We start from the raw sequence: 19942 nt of genomic DNA, 5'->3' as shown, positions 1-19942 counted from the left end.
AAAGGAATTTTCACTAATCCCACCTTCTCGCACTTCTCGCAAAGGTATTCTGTCCAATCCCACCTGCTCCCAAAGGAATTCTGACCAATCCCACCTTCCCCCAAAGGAATTCTGACGAATCCTGCCTGCTCTTTAAAAAATATCTGACCAATCCTACCCATTCCCGAAGGAAGTTGCTACAGTGATTTTTTAATCGGATCTGACAGGATCCCAGTCAAAATGCACACGCACACCAAACATAAAAGCATTACATTTCAGCCTACTTATCTAGATATAGCAATGAACATGCAGATATGTGGAAATGTTATACTTTCAATTCAAATTAAGTTATACTGACTTATTCCATTATTCAATGAGTGCAGTACACTTGCTCTGCAAATGGTGTAATATAGCCCAACATTTGATACAATATGTAAATCAGTTAATAAACAAATCACTTAAATCAGAAAAACAGATTTTAAAGTATGCCTTTCAAATAAAGTTACTTGTTACCTAGGTGTGTTTTGTGGTATGACCTCAGAAACCTTTTCGCAAGATCTCTTAATGCATCCCACTGAGGAAATTTTAAGCTAAAGGAACACAAAGTTCTGACAGCCCATACATGCTGTCATAATAAGCAGCTGTTTGAACAGACCACATCATTTTCATATAAACATGCCACAACAAGCTATCAGTTCAGGACAGCATGTAAAATTCATATCTCTACAACAACAGGAGATAAGCACACTATCTAGATAACACCATACATCTTTTTGTATGATGGAAAATATTTGCAAAGCAATTTTTTTTTAGACCTAGTCCAAAAAAAAAACAAAACAAAAACAAAACAAAACATTTCTTATTCAAGTGCTATATTAAGTCCTTCAGAAAATATTCTCCAAAAAAAAACAACAAAAAAAAAAACAAAACCCATTTCACACTGTTAAAGAAAACGTCCACTCTTAAAAACATTAGATATGTTTATATTGAAATATCTGCATGTGCTGAAATATATGTGTTTAATGATTTTGGTGATAATTTGTTGGTACCTGAATTTCAACGGGTTAGTGATCTACAAGATGATAAGCATTGATGCTGGTATTCGCATGAAAGTTGAAGCTTTGGAAGCTGATTTGTTTGAGCAGAGTGTACAGATGAGGTGAAAGAGCTGGACAGACTAAAAGACTAAAACACTGCTGCATCACTCTTTAGAAAGAGATGAAACGAGGGATAATTCTGCATTCGATTAACATCAGGGATAGGCATCCTATCCCTGTGTACACCGCCTTGTGCCCGATGCCTTCTGGGATAGGCTCCAGGTTCCCCGTGACCCTGAAAGGATAAGCGGTATAGAAGATGGATGGATGGATGGATGGATGGATGAACATCAGAAATAGGATATTGGAACTTGGAATTACGTCATTGTCGGCCTCCGTGAGTTCCAGGCACAACGTGGGGGGAAAAAACATGGACGACTCCATGCTTGTCTTTTGTTGCCATGCTAAGTGGCATGATGTGTATTTTGCATCTCAAAACAGCGAACTCTATAGTCCGTGTTACAGATTTAACAAGCGAATATGTCTGCATGTTGATTGATTTAAAGCAAATACTTGTATGTATGTACAGTATAACTGATTTAAAGGTAAGATTGTCGATGCTGTGAGCAGCCATGTTGATTTGACGTCACTTGCTGAACTCAAGAGTTGAGGCGACCACTGCAAGTTTGCAAGTAAGAAATTCTGAGTTGAGGAAGCATTTTCTGTTTTTGTCCCCTCCACCCCAAATCTGAAAAACGAGTTACAACCTTTAGTCCGACTGCACCGCTATCAACAAGTGGTCGAACTGCATTGTGGGTAATATAGGAGCCAAAGTATCAAAGAATGATGAAGTTTAATATAAATGTCAATTCATAATTTCATTATAAAAATAAAAAATCTTACACCCCAGTGAAGCTCATATGTTAATGATAAAGATTAATGCAAGTCGTTTATGGGAGATTGTTGTTTGAATTTTAGACGACTTCACTTTCCATCTCTACATTGTCTTTTCTTTCTTTCTGTTCTTATAACCTTTTGCCTGCTTGTTAATCAGGATTTGTAATCAACTGTCCATAAAATCATCATCATCATCATCATTTCTCAGCAACAGTTTGAGGAAACTCAGTAGAGAAACTGTAAACAGCCTGCAGTGATGTTTCTGGTGACGCACGCGGGGGAAATCCTGAGTCGTCCCACAATAAACGCGTCACCAAATGCGGCATGCGTTACTCAAATTGTTTCCACTTTCTATGCACGGGCACTACCTAGGGTGTAAACCGATTGTTTATGCACCCTACCTAGTGCACTCTAGGGGCACTGTGGAGTTGTGTGGAGCGCGGCTCTGTTCTATAAATATAAGCGTTAGATATAGCTGCCGGTGTAGGCGGAACTGAAATACTCTGAGCTGTTGTTTTTCTCCGGTATTGGCAGAGCGACAGAGTATTTTCTCAACACAGAGCACAGAGGCTCGATCCAGTACTGAAAATGGCGAGTAAAGGTAAATGTTTTCTAGTGGCTACTTTTGTAAAACAAATAAACAAACAAACAAACAGCTTTTATTATTAAGCCTAACCATAACCTTAGGATTGATATATTCTCTTTCTTCTTCTTCTTCTTCTTCTTCTTCTTCTTCTTCTTCTTCTTCTTCTTCTTCTGCTTCTTTTTCTTCTTCTTTTTCTTCTAGTGTTTGTTGTTGTTAGTAGTAGCTGGACAACTTCTTAAATCTTAAAGATTTTTTAAAAATGAATTTTCTTTTCTCTGTCCACAAAAAAACAAACAAAAAACAAAACAACAACAGAAACCCTTATAGAATTTGTGATGGTTTTAATGGCTATAATGGAAATTATATTGGTTTTAATGGAAACTGTAATGGTCCCTGTGGCTCTCTACTGGTAATTTGCGTTCTATTGGTGGCATGTTATGTCTAGTGTATTCCAGTGAGGACCAATAATGTAAATAGTTTGAATGGTTAGCTGATGGTTTGTAATGGTATTTGTAGTGGAAACCATTAGAATTTGTATGATGGTTTTCTAAGAAATTAAATAACAAACAATACGTTTAAAGCGGAGCCAAGGTAATTACTCGTTAATTACTAGTGAGATTTGGATGGACAGTTCCCTGACCAGGAAGTAGAGACTTCAGTGTCGGAAATTTTGGGGAGTGTTCTGGATGCGGTTCTCTGTATAGTTCTTGTTTGTACTTTGTAGTGGAAATGACTTAGTCAGTATGTTAGTTTGTAATTAATTTTTGAGGTTTGGGAAGTCTCATTTAAAAAAAGACAAAACAACATTTTTTTTTCCTTTCTCCAAGACAGAGCGTTCTTGTCACTGTCGATCCAATCAAATTCTTCTTTCTCATTGCATATTTTTGTTTGTTTCTTGAAAAGGTCAATTCAATACTTTTGGCACAAATTTAAATCTGAAAGCTGATTTTCCTCCTAAATCCTTATTACAGGACTATTATCCAAATTACTTTGGATAAACTTTGTGACTCCCTCTCTTATATTTTTTTCCCATCTTCCTTTTAGAGCAGTCCGTGGTGGCTGAATGCGCGCTCCAGCTGCGTACGCTTGGAGATCTGATGTACTGGAAATACGTTCTGCTGGAGTTCCTGGCGAGAACTTTACAAGCATACAACGAAGATCCAGCCGGAGGGACGTAAGTCCTAAATGAGAGAACCGTCATGAAGATTCTAATCACAAAGAGGTCACTTGCGGACTTCGCAGATACGGGTGCACATCTTCTGCATCCTTAAAAAAAATAAAAAATTTAAAGAGGGGGAAAAAAAATGCAAGCTACTGTGAGGGCTGTTTATCAAATGGAAGGCTCACATCTTGCTGTCGGTTGATGACTGACATCTGGGGGAAACTACTTCCTGTCTGCTGTTTTACTACCTTGGAGAATGGACTTTGGACTGTGTAGTGGTGTGGACTATGGGCAGAAATCGTTCATGATTCCTTCTGTGACTGGCCTGGTCACATTTTGTCACATAGACACTTCCGGTATCACAAACACCTTCGCATCAGCACTCAACATATATGTGCATCATGGAACATTTGTGGCTCTATAAGTGGTTGCTTAAAAAAAACAGGACGCTAAGAGACTAAATGCAGTTAGTTGTGCATTTGAAGTTATGTTTCAGCTTGATCTTTTTCAGGGAAAAAAACCCCACGACACTTTACTTTTAAGCTCCGCAAGTCGGGTTTACTCTGTGCGATTGCTGTGCGACTGGCTCATCAAGTTTATTATACTTGACCTGCTTTATATGTCGGATTAAAATATTATGCCAAGAACGTGTAAGAACATGTTCTCCGTATCAGATTGTAAGGATAGATCTTTGAGTAAAGAATGTTCTGCTTATGTTATCAATATGGATTGTGCAGGAAATGGGCTTACATTACCTGGGGACAAAAAACAACAACACTCGGAATAATAGCAATTTTATGACTTGAAAATAAATAAATAAATGATAAAAAGGTGCTCTAAAGCTGTTTAGGAGTTTGGTGACCTTCCTGGCTGGGACAAATATAGTACAACATGGAATATCCATGCCTCAACATGTGCTTTATGTAATGAGGATACAGGAAGCTATAAGGTTTTGCTGTTTTTCTGTTTTCATCCTCTGCCTTGACATAGCGGAGATGAGATATCAAATAGACATTCTCTCTTCGTTTAAATCCCATGGTTTGTTTTTAATTTTTGCCTTCACCATTAGCTGTCCTGTGAACTTTGTTATCCTACGCCGCCCTCCTATTGGTGGCTTTTAGACGAGGGTCGTAGGAACGATTTAAAAAAAAAAAATGTTTAAAAAAAAAAAAAAATTAAATTTATATATATATTTTTCATGCTGCCAGATATCGGTCATTTTTGGCTGCAGTGGCACTAAAATGGCCGCCGATAATGTAAACGCATGATATTATATACCATCCAGAACACTGAGATCATGTTCCTATCTGTGGATAGTCGGGACTTTCTGTGTTTATGAACCCAGTCGAGGTTTATGTCCATAGATTTTAATGAGCACTTTCATAAACCATCTTGCAGTGTATTTATCAGGTGTTTGTTTGTTTGATTAGATGGACCATTTTTCTCTGGGTTTATTTTCACTGTTCTACTTGTTACATTATTGTACGTTTATAGTTGTTATTGTACTGTATCTTTCATTCACAGTCTTGTTAAAATACTTTTGAATCAGTTGAGAATTTGTACTTTTTCTTTTTTTATTAAAGTTTTATTATACTTATTATACTGGAAGTCTGAATGACTGTTGATTTCTTCATCTGGTAATTTTGGGTACGAACTCATCGATCTTGATGCTGGTAGCAGGTACTGGCCTGATACCGCTCTTGTCTTATCTCTGATACTGCTCTGAACGCTTTCTATCAAACCTACCATTTAAATGTCATGACATCTTTAGATATAACGCACATTTCTAGCAATACAAGGCAACAACAAACAAACATAGCTATATAAAATGTTCCACGGAGCCATTACTGCTTCATTCTCCATAGGTTATCGTATCGATGAGTAACCAAAAACATGCACTTGAACTCGGTCTGGGGAATAAATAAAGTTAATGATACAGCTTCACGGTGGCCAAAAGTATATGGACACCTGACCATCACTGTTATGTGCTTTTTGAAGAATCCCATTCCAGATTTATTCCCGCTTTGCTGTATTAACGTCCACTCTTCTGGGAAGGCTTTCCACTAGATTTTGTAGCATGGCTGTGGGGTTGAGGTACACCCACATATGGGTGTGATGGTCAGGTGTCCACAAACTTTTGGCCGTACAGTGTATTTCAGAGAGTAGCACTGAAATGAAGTGTGTTACAAGTATGTTGCAGGCAAAGTTTGCTTTGGTCTTACGTCTGGTCCAAACGGAAGTAAAAGATTTCACAGTACTCAATGGTAGAGCATGCCATTCTCCTAATTTAGTACTTCATTCTCTCTCTCACACACTCACACTCTCACACACACGAGTTCATTAAAAAACAAAACGTCTTTATTTCATGTGCATATTGTTCCTGAGAGAATGTGCAATTCTTTTCAAATCCATGCTAACCAGAGGAATATATACACATTATGACAAAACCAGTGCATTACTTGGTTCACAGCAGTGACTATAAACAATAAATCTCTCTTCCTCACGCCTTAATCGTGCCTATATTTTCTTTAATACATGTGCTTGCAGCAGTGGAGTGCTGATGCCAAGGGGGATGAGCTGATGTATAATATAAAAAAAAACATAATTCAACATAGCATGTGTGGTTTTTAAGAAAGTGGACAAAAAAAAGGCTGTATCAAAAATGCTACAAACCCACAATAACAGAAACAGCTAACCCCCCCCCCCCCCCCCCCCCCCCCCACACACACACACACATCTAGATGTGAATAATTGAATCATTGATACATTTTAGACATTACAAATTCTCAGACGGGATGTTTGAAAAATCACAACTATGGATTGTACAAGACACTAGTTGGAAACCTCAATTAAACATAATTGATTTTTTTTTATAAATTATGTCAGATTAATAGGCAACACTGTACCATTTGGTGACATGGAGCGGAAGAAGGATGTTATACAGTTACTTGGTTGAGAGAAATGTAAAAACCTATTGTTATAAGAAAACAATAGCACTGTAGGAAAAAACTAAAATTATATATATGTATATACACACAAACACACACACACACAAAATCAATGAAGCTTGATTTAGCATTCAATTCAGCTGAAGAAAGGATGTACCTAGTCATGTGGTGTGCTGTTATTTATAAAAGGCTGAACTTTTATATTTCTAAAAAAGTCAACATCCAAAATTTGGGGAAGGTTACACGTATGTAGAGTTGAGTTAAGCACACCCTTAAGTTGATTTTCTGGCTTTGCTATTGAGATGATCTAAGATACCTTTGTATATTTCTCGCCTCCAAGGTTGCCGGATTTTCTTTAGTAGAAGCAGCCGAGACCGGGTTTGTAATAGCTTCTACACCCCCACCTTTAAACACAAACACCTGCCTTTAAGACAGAAAAAAAAATCAGTATAGAAAATACAGACTGAAAAAAGAAATAGTTTTTTTTTTTCTCTAAATGAATTGTAAGGCATAATGAGATGGCAAGGATCTAACTAAATCCAACAGGAGTCTAGTATATCGGCGATATATTGGCGTGTGAATGGCTGCCGAATAGCACTTGATGCAGCACATCCTATTATTTGGGTTGTGTAAGGGTCGCAGAGGTAACAAGCCTGGTAACGTCGAGTGCAAACCAGGAGAACTCAGCGGGGTGAGAGATGGGATGCTGGGCCATTGTAGGACACCACACACACCTAGGGGTAATTTAGCATAGCCAGTCCACCTATCTGCAAGTTTTTTGGACAGTGGAAGGAAACCCATACAAACACACAGAGAGCATGTGAAGCTTCAAACCGGATCAAACTGGTGACCCTGGAACAGTGAGACGGCAAAGCTACCTTTTTATATTTTAAATTTATACATTTAATATTGCCTTAGAGTGTTGTTACAGTCCAAAAACATAAATATGTGTATATATATATATATATATATATATATATATATATATATATGTATATGTGTGTGTGTGTGTATGCATAAATATATATACACCTCACATATGTAACTCTTGCATGACTTCTGAATTGTACTTAAGTCTGTAGTTGTGTCCGAGATCTACGTTCCGAGCAGTTTTGGTATCTTATCTTTGGTATCTTTGATAATGATTGATTTCTCTTCCTGCTTTCATCATCGTATCTTATTGGGTAGCATTTTAACATTAAACGAACCTTTGGAAGCAGGTGACCTTCAGGTGGCGCTACATCGGCTAGCTATTTTTATTCTTGGGAAAGAATTCTAGCCCAAATGTGGCTGTTAATCAAAACACACACCCCTCACCTCAATGTCACGAAGCTGTCGTTGTCCTGAATAACGCAATCGATTGTACAACTTGTTATCGGCACACGTTTAGCCCAAAACAAGAGCTGAAACAATGATAGAAAAACTATACAATATCATAAGGCAAGAAAAAAAAGAAAAAAAAAGAAACAACAACTGGAAAACATGTCCACAGGATAACATTTGTTAATAGTAGGTTGTTTCATGAGCAAACTCGTCAGCAGAATGTAGCTTAATAAAAAAACAATGCGTTGATAAAAAAAAGTAAAAATTAGGGGCAGACTTACAATTTTTAAATGTAATCCCCCCAACACCCCCCACCCAGGAACCTTGCAGTAAAGTGTGTCCTTTATTACTAGGAACAAGGGGTTATCGATCATTTCGATAGTCATTAATTTACAGGTATTGTTGCAAACAATGCTTTATATACAATTTTACTCTTATATACAGTTACAGTACAATCAGTCAGATCCCTCAGCACTTAGGTGAAGAATGTGATGAATATCAGTGTCAAGTGCTTCAGAAAAGCAGAGGAATGTGCCAAAAACAGTCAAGTTAGCCTTGAGGAAACAAAATTAGCTATATATTGAGCTCAAATTATATATATTTTACAGTGATTAAAAAAAGAAAACATGTTTATTCATGTAAAGGCCTCCATTGGTGTGGCTGGGACATGAGGGTAAGGCTGAGATGCATTAAAGAAGCTCCGGTGTGAACTGTGATGGAGAGGGTATGATAGGATCTTCCGATATACTTGTCTAATATTAGCTATGCATACAAGTGTAATATACATTGATAAGATTTTATTTCACATTAGTGAACTCCAGACATTTTCCATTTACCATGACAGATGGCGAGGGCGCATATGATAGGGAGAGGGGGCGGGGCTGTTAATATGGTACGGTTTAAAACACCTACACGACTGTCAATCATTCCAGATTGATATGTCGGTCGGCTCATCTGAAGTTGATATTGGGGGAAAAGAAGGCATGTTTTTGAGTGATGACGCATACTAGCTTATTCCAATGTTAAAATGCGGAGCTCCTGTGCTGGCTTTTCGAAAGGCATAAAACATGGCGTATGAATAAGACGACAACCCAAAGTCCATCCTTCAAGGTTGAGAAGCCATCCTGAAAATCCAGAACAATGTAGACTATATCTTCTGTCTCAAGATCTTCAGGTGGAAGTTGGTGACACTTCTGGCCCATTCTGTGAAACCGTAATGCGTAGCATCTCTGTGGGTCTGTGAGTGTGAGTTTGACCTGAGGGCTTTTGAAAGCTGCAGACCTGAACACTGGAGCCTTTAGCTGTCTTGCATATCCTCCTTCATGTCTTCCACTGATTTTCTCTTAAAGAAGCCAAACTGGAGAAGAAAGAAGAAGCATCGTTATAATACACTGCTACACGTAAGTGAATACACAAGACGACTAGACTACAAGTACACTATATGGCCAAAATGAACATCCTATTCCAAACACAGGGGGCATTAATATGGAGTTTTTCCTTCGTTGCTGCTCTAACAGCATCCACTCTTGTGGGAAGGCTTTCCACTAGATTTTGGGGATTTGTGTCCATTCTGAGACAAGAGCACAAGAGGTTGGAGACTGATGTCTGGCAAGAAGGTAGTGTTCCAGTTCATCGATGAAACGTGTTCAGTGGGGTTGGGGTCAGGGCTCTGTACAGGACACTTGAGTTCTTCCACTCCAACTTTGGCAAAACATATCTTCATTGAGCTCGCATGGTGCACAAGGGCATCGTCATGCTGGAACAGCATGCTAAAGCTACAAAGACATTCTATACAATTGTGTCCTTCTGACATTGTGGCAACAGTTTGAGGAAGAACCACATGCACTAAGGGTATGATGGTCAGGTGTCCACAAACTTTTGGCCACGCCTTCTTTACTGGGACTGACTTCTTCATGTCTTTAAATGACTAACTCTGTGTAAGAATGTTTATTTTCTTATAAACCATATAAACACAAAGCGTGCCTAAGTGTGCATTAGTCAACCAATCGGAGAAATACATTTCAGCTATGCATGGAACAACGTGTGCTGTGCGGTGTGTAAATGCGTCCCGCTTACCTTCCAAAGACAGAATATAACCAGTGCGAGTATTAGTAGTCCTATGAGGATACTGAGGATGATGATCCATAGAGGAATTCCACCTCGGGACTCTTTTGAGATCTGCACACTCACCTGCAACAGTGCAACTCACGATAAACGTCATGTTTTTCTGCCATCATGTTATCGACATGTCTCGAATGAAAAAGCAGACGTTACGGGACGTACGAACTCCCATGCCTTTTACTAACAGACGCTCACTAAACAGTCGCATATTGAGCTCACCTCTCTGCTTTCGTCGCGTTTGCTCAACTGGAAGAAATCCATGCCCTTATTCTCCAATTTAGCGTGAACCGTTAAGAAGAGACTGGAAAACTCGCCCTGTAATAATACAGAAATACAAATGAATGAAAAGACAACGAGTGCCTGTGAAACTAGACAGGAATATTGGATAAATACAGTCCCCTCCGAAACTATTGGAACGGCAAGGCCAATTCATTTGTTTTTGCTGTACTGTAGACTGAAGACGTTCAGGTTTGCGATCAAAAGATGAATATGAGATGCGAGTTTAGAATTTCAGCTTTTATTGCCTGGTATTTACACTGCATGTAGACGTGTTAAACGCCATAGAACGTAGCAGATTTTGTATCAGACCACCCAATATGGAGGAGAGAAAAAAATTGTGGAACGTGTGACTAACAGGTGTTTCTTGTTACCCGGGTGTGTCCTGTTAGATTGATTGCTTAAACAATAAATAGCTCTGAACATCTGCTCTTGGTTTTAGCCTTCAGTTTCGCCTGTGAAGACCGCATTTGCTGTTAAAAAGGATAAACCAACATGAAGATCAGAGAGCTGTCTATGGGAGAAATGCAAGCTGTTTTCAAGCTGAGAAAAGAGGGAAAATCTGTCAGAGGCATTACACAAACATTGGGCCTAGGCAATACAACAATTTGCCACAGACACCGAATGGGTTGGCTGATGATAGGAACATTGTGAGAGCTGTGAAGAAAAACCCCAAAACCACAATCACCTCAACAACAAGCATAACTTAACTCTTTTTTGCTGTGGGAACTATTACCTATATATCCTATTTAGACTATTTTTCTTTTAAAACGATACCCGAAAGGAACTTAATTAACATCTGCTTGATTTTATATGCGCTACTTTCAGAGATATTTCGGGATTAACTGTAGGGTTTTTAAATTTTTTTTATTTATTTACTTATGAAAATGTTTTTAGTTTTTTTTAGTTTTAGTTTTTACACATCTAAATTGTTATCGAAGCTTCTCCCTCCCTGAGTTTTGCCCTTCATTCTGTATACGAGTAAATATACAGTGTTTTATGTGAAAGTGAATTATCAAATGTTGAAAAGCGTCTCAGTCTCATCCCCGACTCGGGCTCTGTGATGAAGCGAGTCTTACTAGGATGAACGTCTGCTTCCAGACTCTGAAGGTGACGTTGATCTGGTTGAATCTGGCAGGAGGAATATCACATCTAAACGACGTGCAGGGGTTCGCCTTCTCTTTACAGCTCTGAGAGAGAGAAAGAGAGAGCGAGAGGAGAGAGAGGGGAGAGGATGAGAGAGAATGAGAGTGAGAGAGAGAGAGAGAATGAGAGAGAGAGAGAGGGGAGAGGGTGAGAGAGAATGAGAGTGAGAGAGAGAGAGAATGAGAGAGAGAGAGAGCGAGAGAGAGGGGAGAGGGTGAGAGAGAATGAGAGTGAGAAAGAGAGAGAATGAGAGAGAGAGAGAGCGAGAGAGAGGGGAGAGGGTGAGAGAGAATGAGAGTGAGAGAGAAAGTGTGCCAGAGACAATGAGATGGAGAGAGGCAGAGACAGAGAGCGGGACAGAGAGAACGAGAGAGAGAGAGAGAGAGAGACATAGACAAGGAGAACAAGTGAGAAAGAGGGAATATGAGAGATACAGACAGACAGACAGACAGAGAACAAGAGAGAGACAGACAATGAGAGACAGAGAGAGAAACAGAGAAAGAGTGCCGGAGAGAATGAAAGAAAGACAGAGCAAACCAGAGACACGGAGAATGAAGGAGAGAGAGAACAAGAGACAGAACGAGAGCAAAATTGACCAGTGATAGAGAGGCAGAGACAAGGAGTATGATAGAGACACACACAAAGGCAGAGAACATGAAATAGAGACAGAGGGAGAAACAGAGAGAATGAGAGAGAGAGACAAGAAGAACAAGAGAGAGAAAGAGAGGGAGAGAACATGAGGTGAGACATGGCGAGACAAAGAAACCAAGTGAGAGACAGACAGACAACAAGAGACAGTGACAGAGAGACACAGAGAATCGGAGACATGGAGAATGACAGCAAGACAGAGAGACCAAGGCGGCGAGAGAATAAGAGAGACACAGAGACACAGAACAAGATATAGAGACAGACAGAGAACCAGAAACATAGAGAATGATATACAGAAAGCCAGAAAGAATGAGAGTGAAACAGACAGATAGAAAGAGAATGAGACAGTCACAAAGAATAAGAGACAGACAGAGCAAGAGAGAGAGAGAGAGAGAGAGAGAGAGAGAGAGAGAGCGATAGAGAGAGTTTATGACCAAATAATTAATATATTTTTTAATATTAACCGCTGGATAGAAAAAGACAGACGAAAAAAAGCCAGAAATGGATCGTAATCTCTGTTGCACACACACACACACACACACACACACACACACACACACACACACACACACAGACACACACAGTGCTGAACGGTAGACTCACCACCAGATAGTCACTGAGTGTCTCAGCTTTAGCTTTCCGAATAAACTTGACTCCCTGGCTGATCTTCTGAGGGTTAATGTGTGCATGACATCTGATATTCTAAAGGAGAGAGAGAACACACAGTGAGGTGAAACACTTCAAATCCCGCCTCCTCTTTTCCACTCGTTTCCATCAACTTCAGCAGTCATGCATCCCATAACATCTGGCTTAATAATAATAATCCATTTTAATTATAGCCAAATTCTTTTCCCGTATTTATGACGGGACAAACGCACGTTAAGTCAATAGTTACGTCAGTTATCGATATACGTAAAGCTAAAACAATATAAAGCAAGAAACACTCACAGCTGAGGAAGTCAGGCGAGTCAGGTAGAGCAGGATGTTATCTGCCGGGGTCATATACGGAAACGTGATGGTCAGACTGAGAGGAGGAGTGTGCGTCTCGGCATCTCTTTCAATCTGTAAAACACAAGCAGAGGTCTCGCTGTAATTCAGTCCTGATTCGGGACGTGTGTAAGGAACAAAAAAAATCACACAAATAAGGACAATAATCAACCACGAGGTGATGTGATGTGATGTGATGTGCTGTGTTACCACATGGAAGGTCATTATTTTCTACAAACAGCAATGTGCTAAAGCGTTTATTCCTCTTACAGCAATTTACAGTTCATATTGTGGAAGATCCATGAAACATGTTAGTTCCGCTTATCGCTATACTTATACATTATATACTTATACATTATAGCAACTATAACCAGGGAAGTGGTTAAGATGTTGGACTTCTGATTGGAAGGTTGTGAGTTCAAATCCCAGCGCTGCCACTGCTGGGCCCTTGAGCATGGCCCTTAGCCCTCAACTGCTGAGTTGTAGAAATGAGATAATTGTAGAAATGAGATAAAGTCACTCTGGATAAGGGAGTCTGCCAAATGCTGTGCTGTAACGTTAAACAGACCAGTCCATACAGGATCCCGTAGAGGTTTCTTTCGTCGTTCTTGCGGCCAAAAATGTTTCATTTCGCTGCGGCTTTTTTTTTTTCCAAAATTCGCGACGCCATTTGCGGAGGTTTTTGTGCTTTTTTTCCACAGAAATCTACTCGAATTAGCGAGACTGCAATCGCACGAAATTGTTTTGCACAGACTTTTGCAGTGATGTTTGTCACTTTATTGAGCATATGTACATATTCACAGTGAAATTATTTTCTTCGCATATCCCAGCATGTTAGGAAGCTGGGCGCAGGGTCAGCCATGATACAGAGAGGGTTAAGGGTCTTGCTCAAGGGCCCAACAGTGGCAGCTTGGCAGTGCTGGGGCTTGAACTCCTGACCTTCTGATCAGTAACCCAGAGCCTTAACCGCCAAGCCCCCACTGCCCCCAACAAGAACCTTTTAGCTGTACTCATGTTCAACACACGTGAATCAAAGAGGGCTTCGTGTGAATGCGTATTGCGATGACGTCACATGACTCGTCTTGGCCCAAATCTGTGGGAAAACTGCGGTAATTTGCAAGCTCCTCTGAAAATTGCCGAGTATTTTGCGTTCATTTCTGCAATCGCAAAATCCTAGAGGGAATGACAGACATTTTTTTTGCACTACCCCCCACACAAAAAAGCTAACCATCAAGACAACCATCTAAATCTGTGTTTCTAAAATCTTCAAGCTTTTCCTTACCGTATAACTAACGTTCATCTCCTCTCCAATCATGCTGGTGTCGTTGATGATGGGTGCTGTTTCTCCCTCCTTCAAGATGATATGTTCCTCCTTCATGTTCTTCTTCCTAAAAAAAAAACAAAAACAGCATCATAAATATAAAGGCACAGGCTCTCTAAAATTGGACAGCTGAAGATGGGGGGTGTGGGGGTGGGGGGAGGGTTGGGGAAGTTGCCTGATGAACGTCTGATGAATCTGTCGTGATGTGCAGATGGTCAGAATTCGGTGACAACAGCATGAATCCATGGACCTCACGTGCCTTGTGTCAACATGTCAGGTTGGTGGTGGTGGTGTAATGATGTGCGGAATGTTTTCTGGGCACACACTGGGCCCTGGGTCGCTGGGGAGCCTGGAGCCTAACGCAGGGAGCTCATGGCGCAAGGTGGGGGACACCCTGGACGGGGTGCCAACCCATCTCAGAGAACAATCACACACACCCTAGACAATTTGGAAATGCCAATCAGTCTACAACACATGTCTTTGGACTGGGGGAGTAAACCCAAGAAGCACACAGGGCGGGGGCAGCATCCGATCCCCTAACTTCGGAGGTGCGAGGCAAACGTGCTAACCACCAACCACCGTGCTCCCTAAAGTTTAGACCAATACTAACTACACAGTGAGACCCGTGACTGTAGTGATGTTCTTTTAACATGCACTTACGCAGTGAACGTCAGACTGGCTTCATATTTCACCGGGATGGAGATCTGTACAAAGTTATCCACAAGCACCGGCTCTTCGCTATCGCTACGGCGACAAAAACAACCACAGCTGGGTTAAGAGGACAGAAAAAACCACACGGCTCTGACAGATCAGGGTGACAGTAAAACGTCTCACGTGGTCGCGGTGACGTTGATGATGATGTCCTTGCGGATGTGAGATGGATTGACGTCGAACAGAATCTTGAAGTCTTCCTGTGGGAGCAATGGAGCGGGAGTTATCTTTTTATTCCCTCAGTTATGAAATACTTGCCGGCATGCTGTTATAGGAACTTAATCCATGACGTGTGACTTTTTAGATATTAATCAATGGCACATCCTAATTTTTTTTTCTCCATCAGTACATTTATCATTAATGGAGCATCGACATGAATTAGTTATACAGTAATTACATTTGAACGTTAATCGGGTGTGAACATGATATTCCAGTTGAATTCATCCATATAACATCATTATGAGGATTTCTCACTCAGCTCGGAGTCTTCAATAGTAAAGAAGAAAAGTGGGAAATGTTGTGGATGTAAACCTTACCCATGTGTTGGATTTGAGGAACGGGTAACCTACTGCACACACGGCCTTGACGTGATTCAGCTCGCAATCTTTCTCTTTAGGCTACAGGAAAATAATAAACATTCAATAGGAAAATACTGAAGAAATACTGATATACAGGCTTCAGGAATTTCAGTCCAAGACTATTGTTTGCAGCGATACACAGCGCACCTTCAAATCATCAGTTATGTATAGAAGGGTGACAAATTAAAGCAGAAAAAAAAACCCCAACATGAAGTGTGTTAGCGCCACCAGGACAAATTCAATGGTTCTTATCATGGATTCTACAAACCCCTGGACCTTGAAAGGTGCTCAAGACACTGTTTTCCTTTAATTCGTCACCGATTTATAGTTCAGTTTCTCTGACAGGTTTGATCCCGACAGCTAAAACCGACCTCCACTTTGACGTAGTTGATGTTTTCCGTGGTGCTCAGTGTGACCTTGGAGTTGTACGCATTATCTCCGCTGTTGCTGATGTTAATGCTGACATAGAACTTCTCCTGGTAGGCCTTAATGACAAGGCTGGGAAGTCACAACACACAAAGAAACAGGTATTAGTGAACACCAAACTGCTGATTTATTTGGCTAGTAATGGTCACTGCATACAGTATGGGCCACAGTTTGGTTATGTTGATGACCTGAAATGATGTCGCATCATAGCATTTTTATTCCTGATATCTACAGAATCATGTTATGTCAGAAGGAACGTTAGTAATAACAGTAGTTCATGCTTTTTTATTTTATTTTTTTAAAAAAGAAAACAATTCAAATCTGTTGCCATTTTTTTAGAATGCTGGATATCACATGTTCAGGGTAAACATATTTACATAAGGTATAGAGCAGAATTTCCATGGCCCACAGTGACAATTCCATCTTTGGCCACTAAGGGGCGATCGGACTGCCTTTGCAGAACTTCTTCATATGTTGTCTCCTTCCGTTCCGTGTCTCATCATACTCATGTGTTTCTCATTTTTCCTGATTAATTAGTGCTCTGTTTAAGATGCCTGTTTTTCGTCCTTAGTTGCTGGAGCATTCATTCTAGTTAGGTCATATTTGTGGTTGAGCCTTTCATGGTTGTTGTTTTTTTTAAAGCTGTATTTTGATTATGCAGCACTTTTTTCTTAGGGTTTATTATTATTATTTTAGTTCCTGTGTTTCTGACAATGCTGGTTCCTAGTGTGTAATAAAGGAAGTTTTTCTGCAGTTGCATCAGTCCTCCATGGACTCTCATCATGACCAGAATGATAAAAGATGTGCCCTGTATCAAACTCTGGCATTAAGTGAGCACTTTGTTGTGAAAATGTTTCAAAAACACCTGATGTAGCTCAATAAATCAGTAATAGCAATAAAATAAAAATAAATGGATGTCAAATTACTACGGCAAAAGATGAAAAACCTGATGAAAAAGATTGTAATTGAAAAAGAAATAAATGATTGTGACTGCTAATGACCACTAGAGGGCAATCTGAAGCAACAAGTTTAAGTTTAAGGTTTGCCCAACTCCAAAATTATTATAAAATGATATGACTATATTGTTATTATAGTATATTAATGAATGCAAAGAAATTAAATGTTGGCACCCACAATGCAGAACATTCATTCACCTGCTTTATATTTATTCTCATAGCTTTGTGTATGAACGTTCTCTTCGGTCTACACTAAAGGTTTTCAACAGGGTTAAAATACAGAGACTGAGATAGTCATGGAAACCAGCGATTTTTATTTTGTTCCACAATCATTTCTGTGTTATTTTGAATGTTTGTTAAGGATCATGTGACTGGTATGTCTCCATAGATAATATGGTCCATTACCTAATGCCAAATCTGAACCTCTTGATGGAAGTTTTAGTCTAAAATATGGACCTTTTGCTGACTGTTCTTCACTGCAGTTAAACTGTTTTACCTGCTGACGTTCGGTGAAGCTCGGAGGTGTAAATCAGCGATGCACTTCTCATCATTTCCACAGTCTACTAAAGCAAGCTGAAAAAGAAAATCAATAAATGAATCAAATAAAACATGCGCAAATGCGTCCTCCGATAATAAATTGCCAGCTCATTGTATCAACTCCGACATATCACTTAATAAACTAGCAACTATACGCGTTTCGTTTCAAGAAACGATTCGGATAAATTTACACTGCCTTGCAAAAGTATTCACCCTCTTGAACTTTTAGAAGCTAGAACTGAAATGGATTGAACTGGAATTATATGTCATAAATCTTCACAAAATACCAACAGGGGTACATACTCGTGCAATCCCTGGCAATTTTACATTATTATTCGTAAGTGCTGCACAGGCCACTGGGAAAACCCGTCCCACTGAGCCCTATCGTGCTTATAAGCAACTATAATATTTACATTATTACACATACTATACAAGCTAGACAAGGAATATAGTACATCATGCTCCCATACTGGGTATTAAAGGAGGCATGACCCACCCAGAGCCCACACGGGGCCCGCCCACACCGCACAGCCCATACGCCACTCCCGGCTACTCCAACCACAGTCCAACTGAACAGCAGGGAGCCTTCACACTCCACATACACACGCTGCAAATCCTCTGTAAAGGTCAGAATCTGTTTGTATATTGATATATCGTCTAAATATGTCATGAAAACTGGTGTGTTTGTTCTGTTATAATTCCCTGCTGCTTCATACAAACATCTCAGCAATCTCTGAGGATTGTGTACTGCCAGAATCTTATCGCTCGCCGTGGTGTGTGGGCAAGTTCCGTGTCTGGAGGAAGGACAAGATCAACATTGAGAGAAAGAATGGACGAAATTTGTTTGGAAGAATTGTTCTATCAGGATTCACGCTTACAATGAGTCATTGAGTCTCTGAGCCTTAAAAGGAGATTTAAAATTTTCACATTTTGACCAAAATTGGCATCAAATCTTTTAATGAACACGCCAAACACCGTTTGTTTTCAGTGTACATGTGCAACAAAACGAGAATTCCAAACAACTCGATCACATGATACTTCGAACCAATCCCATGACCCATGTCGTCCGACGTTCTCTTCAGTTCCCCACTCACAGCTTTAGCTCCTACCTTAGTTCCTGTTTAAAAATGGAAGAAAAGGAAGCTTACAACTGTAGTTTCGTCTTTTCTTGTCATATACAACCTCTTATTGATGTGTATAGTCCAGTTTTGTCACCTCACAGCCCCAGGGTCCCCGGTTCGATCCTGAGCTCGGGTTCCTGTCTATGTGGAGTTTCACATGTTCTCCCCATGGTAAATGGTTTGCACTTATATAGCGCTTTTTTTAACCTTAGTGGTTCCAAAGCACTGTACACTGTGTCTCATTCACCCATTCACGCACACACTCACACACCAATGGTAGCAGAGCTGCCATGCAAGGCGCTAACTTGCCATCGGGAGCAACTTGGGGTTCAGTGTCTTACCCAAGGACACTTCGGCATGTGGAGTCACATGGGCCGGGAATCGAACCGCCACACCTACGATTAGTGGACAACCCATGTCCATGTGGGTTTCCTCTGGGTTCTCTAGTTTTCTCCCATCTCCCAAAAACATGCTATGCGAATTAGCGAAGGTAAATCTAATAATGTGAGTGTGAACGAGTGTGTGTACGGTGGTCTGGACTGGAGTCCCATTCAAAGAGAGAGAGGAGAAGCAGTACCAGGCACTACAGCAAGTCTCTAAGATAACTCCCATTTCTTACTGATAACCTCATTAATGCTACAGGGCCAGATGTGTGTGTGTGTGTGTGTGTGTGTGTGTGTGTAAAGCGTTAAATCATTGTGACCTACTTTAAGTCACATCTTTTATAGCCCAGCACTCTAAGAGCAGTCACATTGCTACTTCATCTTAAACACATTCCCAATCATCAGCGAAATTTGATATCCAATATTCCCGATTCCCAACGGAGTCACGCAGAGAGCGTGAGAGTTTCCCAGCGCCATCGGCTTCTCGTTACGGCACTGAGTGGGAGAAAAACGTTTTCTCTAAAGAGGGGAAAATCTCAGAGTACTTATGAAACACTTCGCTCAACTTCATCTGGATCGCTCACAGCTGTTACTCACAGCACACGCATTCCTGTCTTAACATTAAATGAGTAACACCCGGTGAAGATAAAGCTAATCTCACCCATAAAAAAAAAAAACTCTCCGCTTCTACCCCACACTCAAAATAATACGATTTTTAAAAAAATGATTAGCCCCTCTTGGATAGCTGATTTCAATTGAAATCCCTAAATTTTTCCATTTAAAGTAGAGCCAGATTAAG

General features: G+C 40.2%; 2 protein-coding genes across 3 annotated transcripts in view; one reads left to right on the top strand and one right to left on the bottom strand.

Annotated features, from left to right (window-relative positions):
* Window positions 1–2387: 2387 nt before the first annotated feature.
* pmaip1 (phorbol-12-myristate-13-acetate-induced protein 1) lies at window positions 2388–5263 on the top strand. The gene is made up of 2 exons (XM_047161102.2): window positions 2388–2514; window positions 3544–5263. Exons 1-2 carry the CDS (start codon window positions 2502–2504, stop codon window positions 3675–3677), a joined length of 147 nt encoding a protein of 48 aa, XP_047017058.1. The 5' UTR covers window positions 2388–2501; the 3' UTR covers window positions 3678–5263.
* Window positions 5264–5997: 734 nt separating this feature from the next.
* itga1 (integrin, alpha 1) overlaps window positions 5998–19942 on the bottom strand; it is a 67536-nt gene continuing 53591 nt past the window's right edge. For both annotated transcript variants that reach the window (XM_017489212.3, XM_017489213.3), the window contains exons 19-30: window positions 17599–17675; window positions 16092–16218; window positions 15679–15759; window positions 15266–15342; window positions 15092–15175; window positions 14393–14498; window positions 13072–13185; window positions 12727–12825; window positions 11409–11519; window positions 10273–10368; window positions 10009–10122; window positions 5998–9289 (exon numbers count right to left, since the gene is read on the bottom strand). In XM_017489212.3, coding sequence (XP_017344701.1) covers window positions 9230–9289; window positions 10009–10122; window positions 10273–10368; window positions 11409–11519; window positions 12727–12825; window positions 13072–13185; window positions 14393–14498; window positions 15092–15175; window positions 15266–15342; window positions 15679–15759; window positions 16092–16218; window positions 17599–17675 — 1146 coding nt within the window. In that variant the 3' untranslated portion in view covers window positions 5998–9229. The remainder of the gene's footprint in view (window positions 9290–10008; window positions 10123–10272; window positions 10369–11408; window positions 11520–12726; window positions 12826–13071; window positions 13186–14392; window positions 14499–15091; window positions 15176–15265; window positions 15343–15678; window positions 15760–16091; window positions 16219–17598; window positions 17676–19942) is intronic.

This window comes from Ictalurus punctatus, chromosome 16 (assembly GCF_001660625.3).
Source record: "Ictalurus punctatus breed USDA103 chromosome 16, Coco_2.0, whole genome shotgun sequence".
Lineage (NCBI taxonomy): Eukaryota > Metazoa > Chordata > Actinopteri > Siluriformes > Ictaluridae > Ictalurus > Ictalurus punctatus.
The sequence above is the reverse complement of the archived record's forward strand: the minus strand, read 5'-3'. Positions and strand labels throughout refer to the sequence as shown.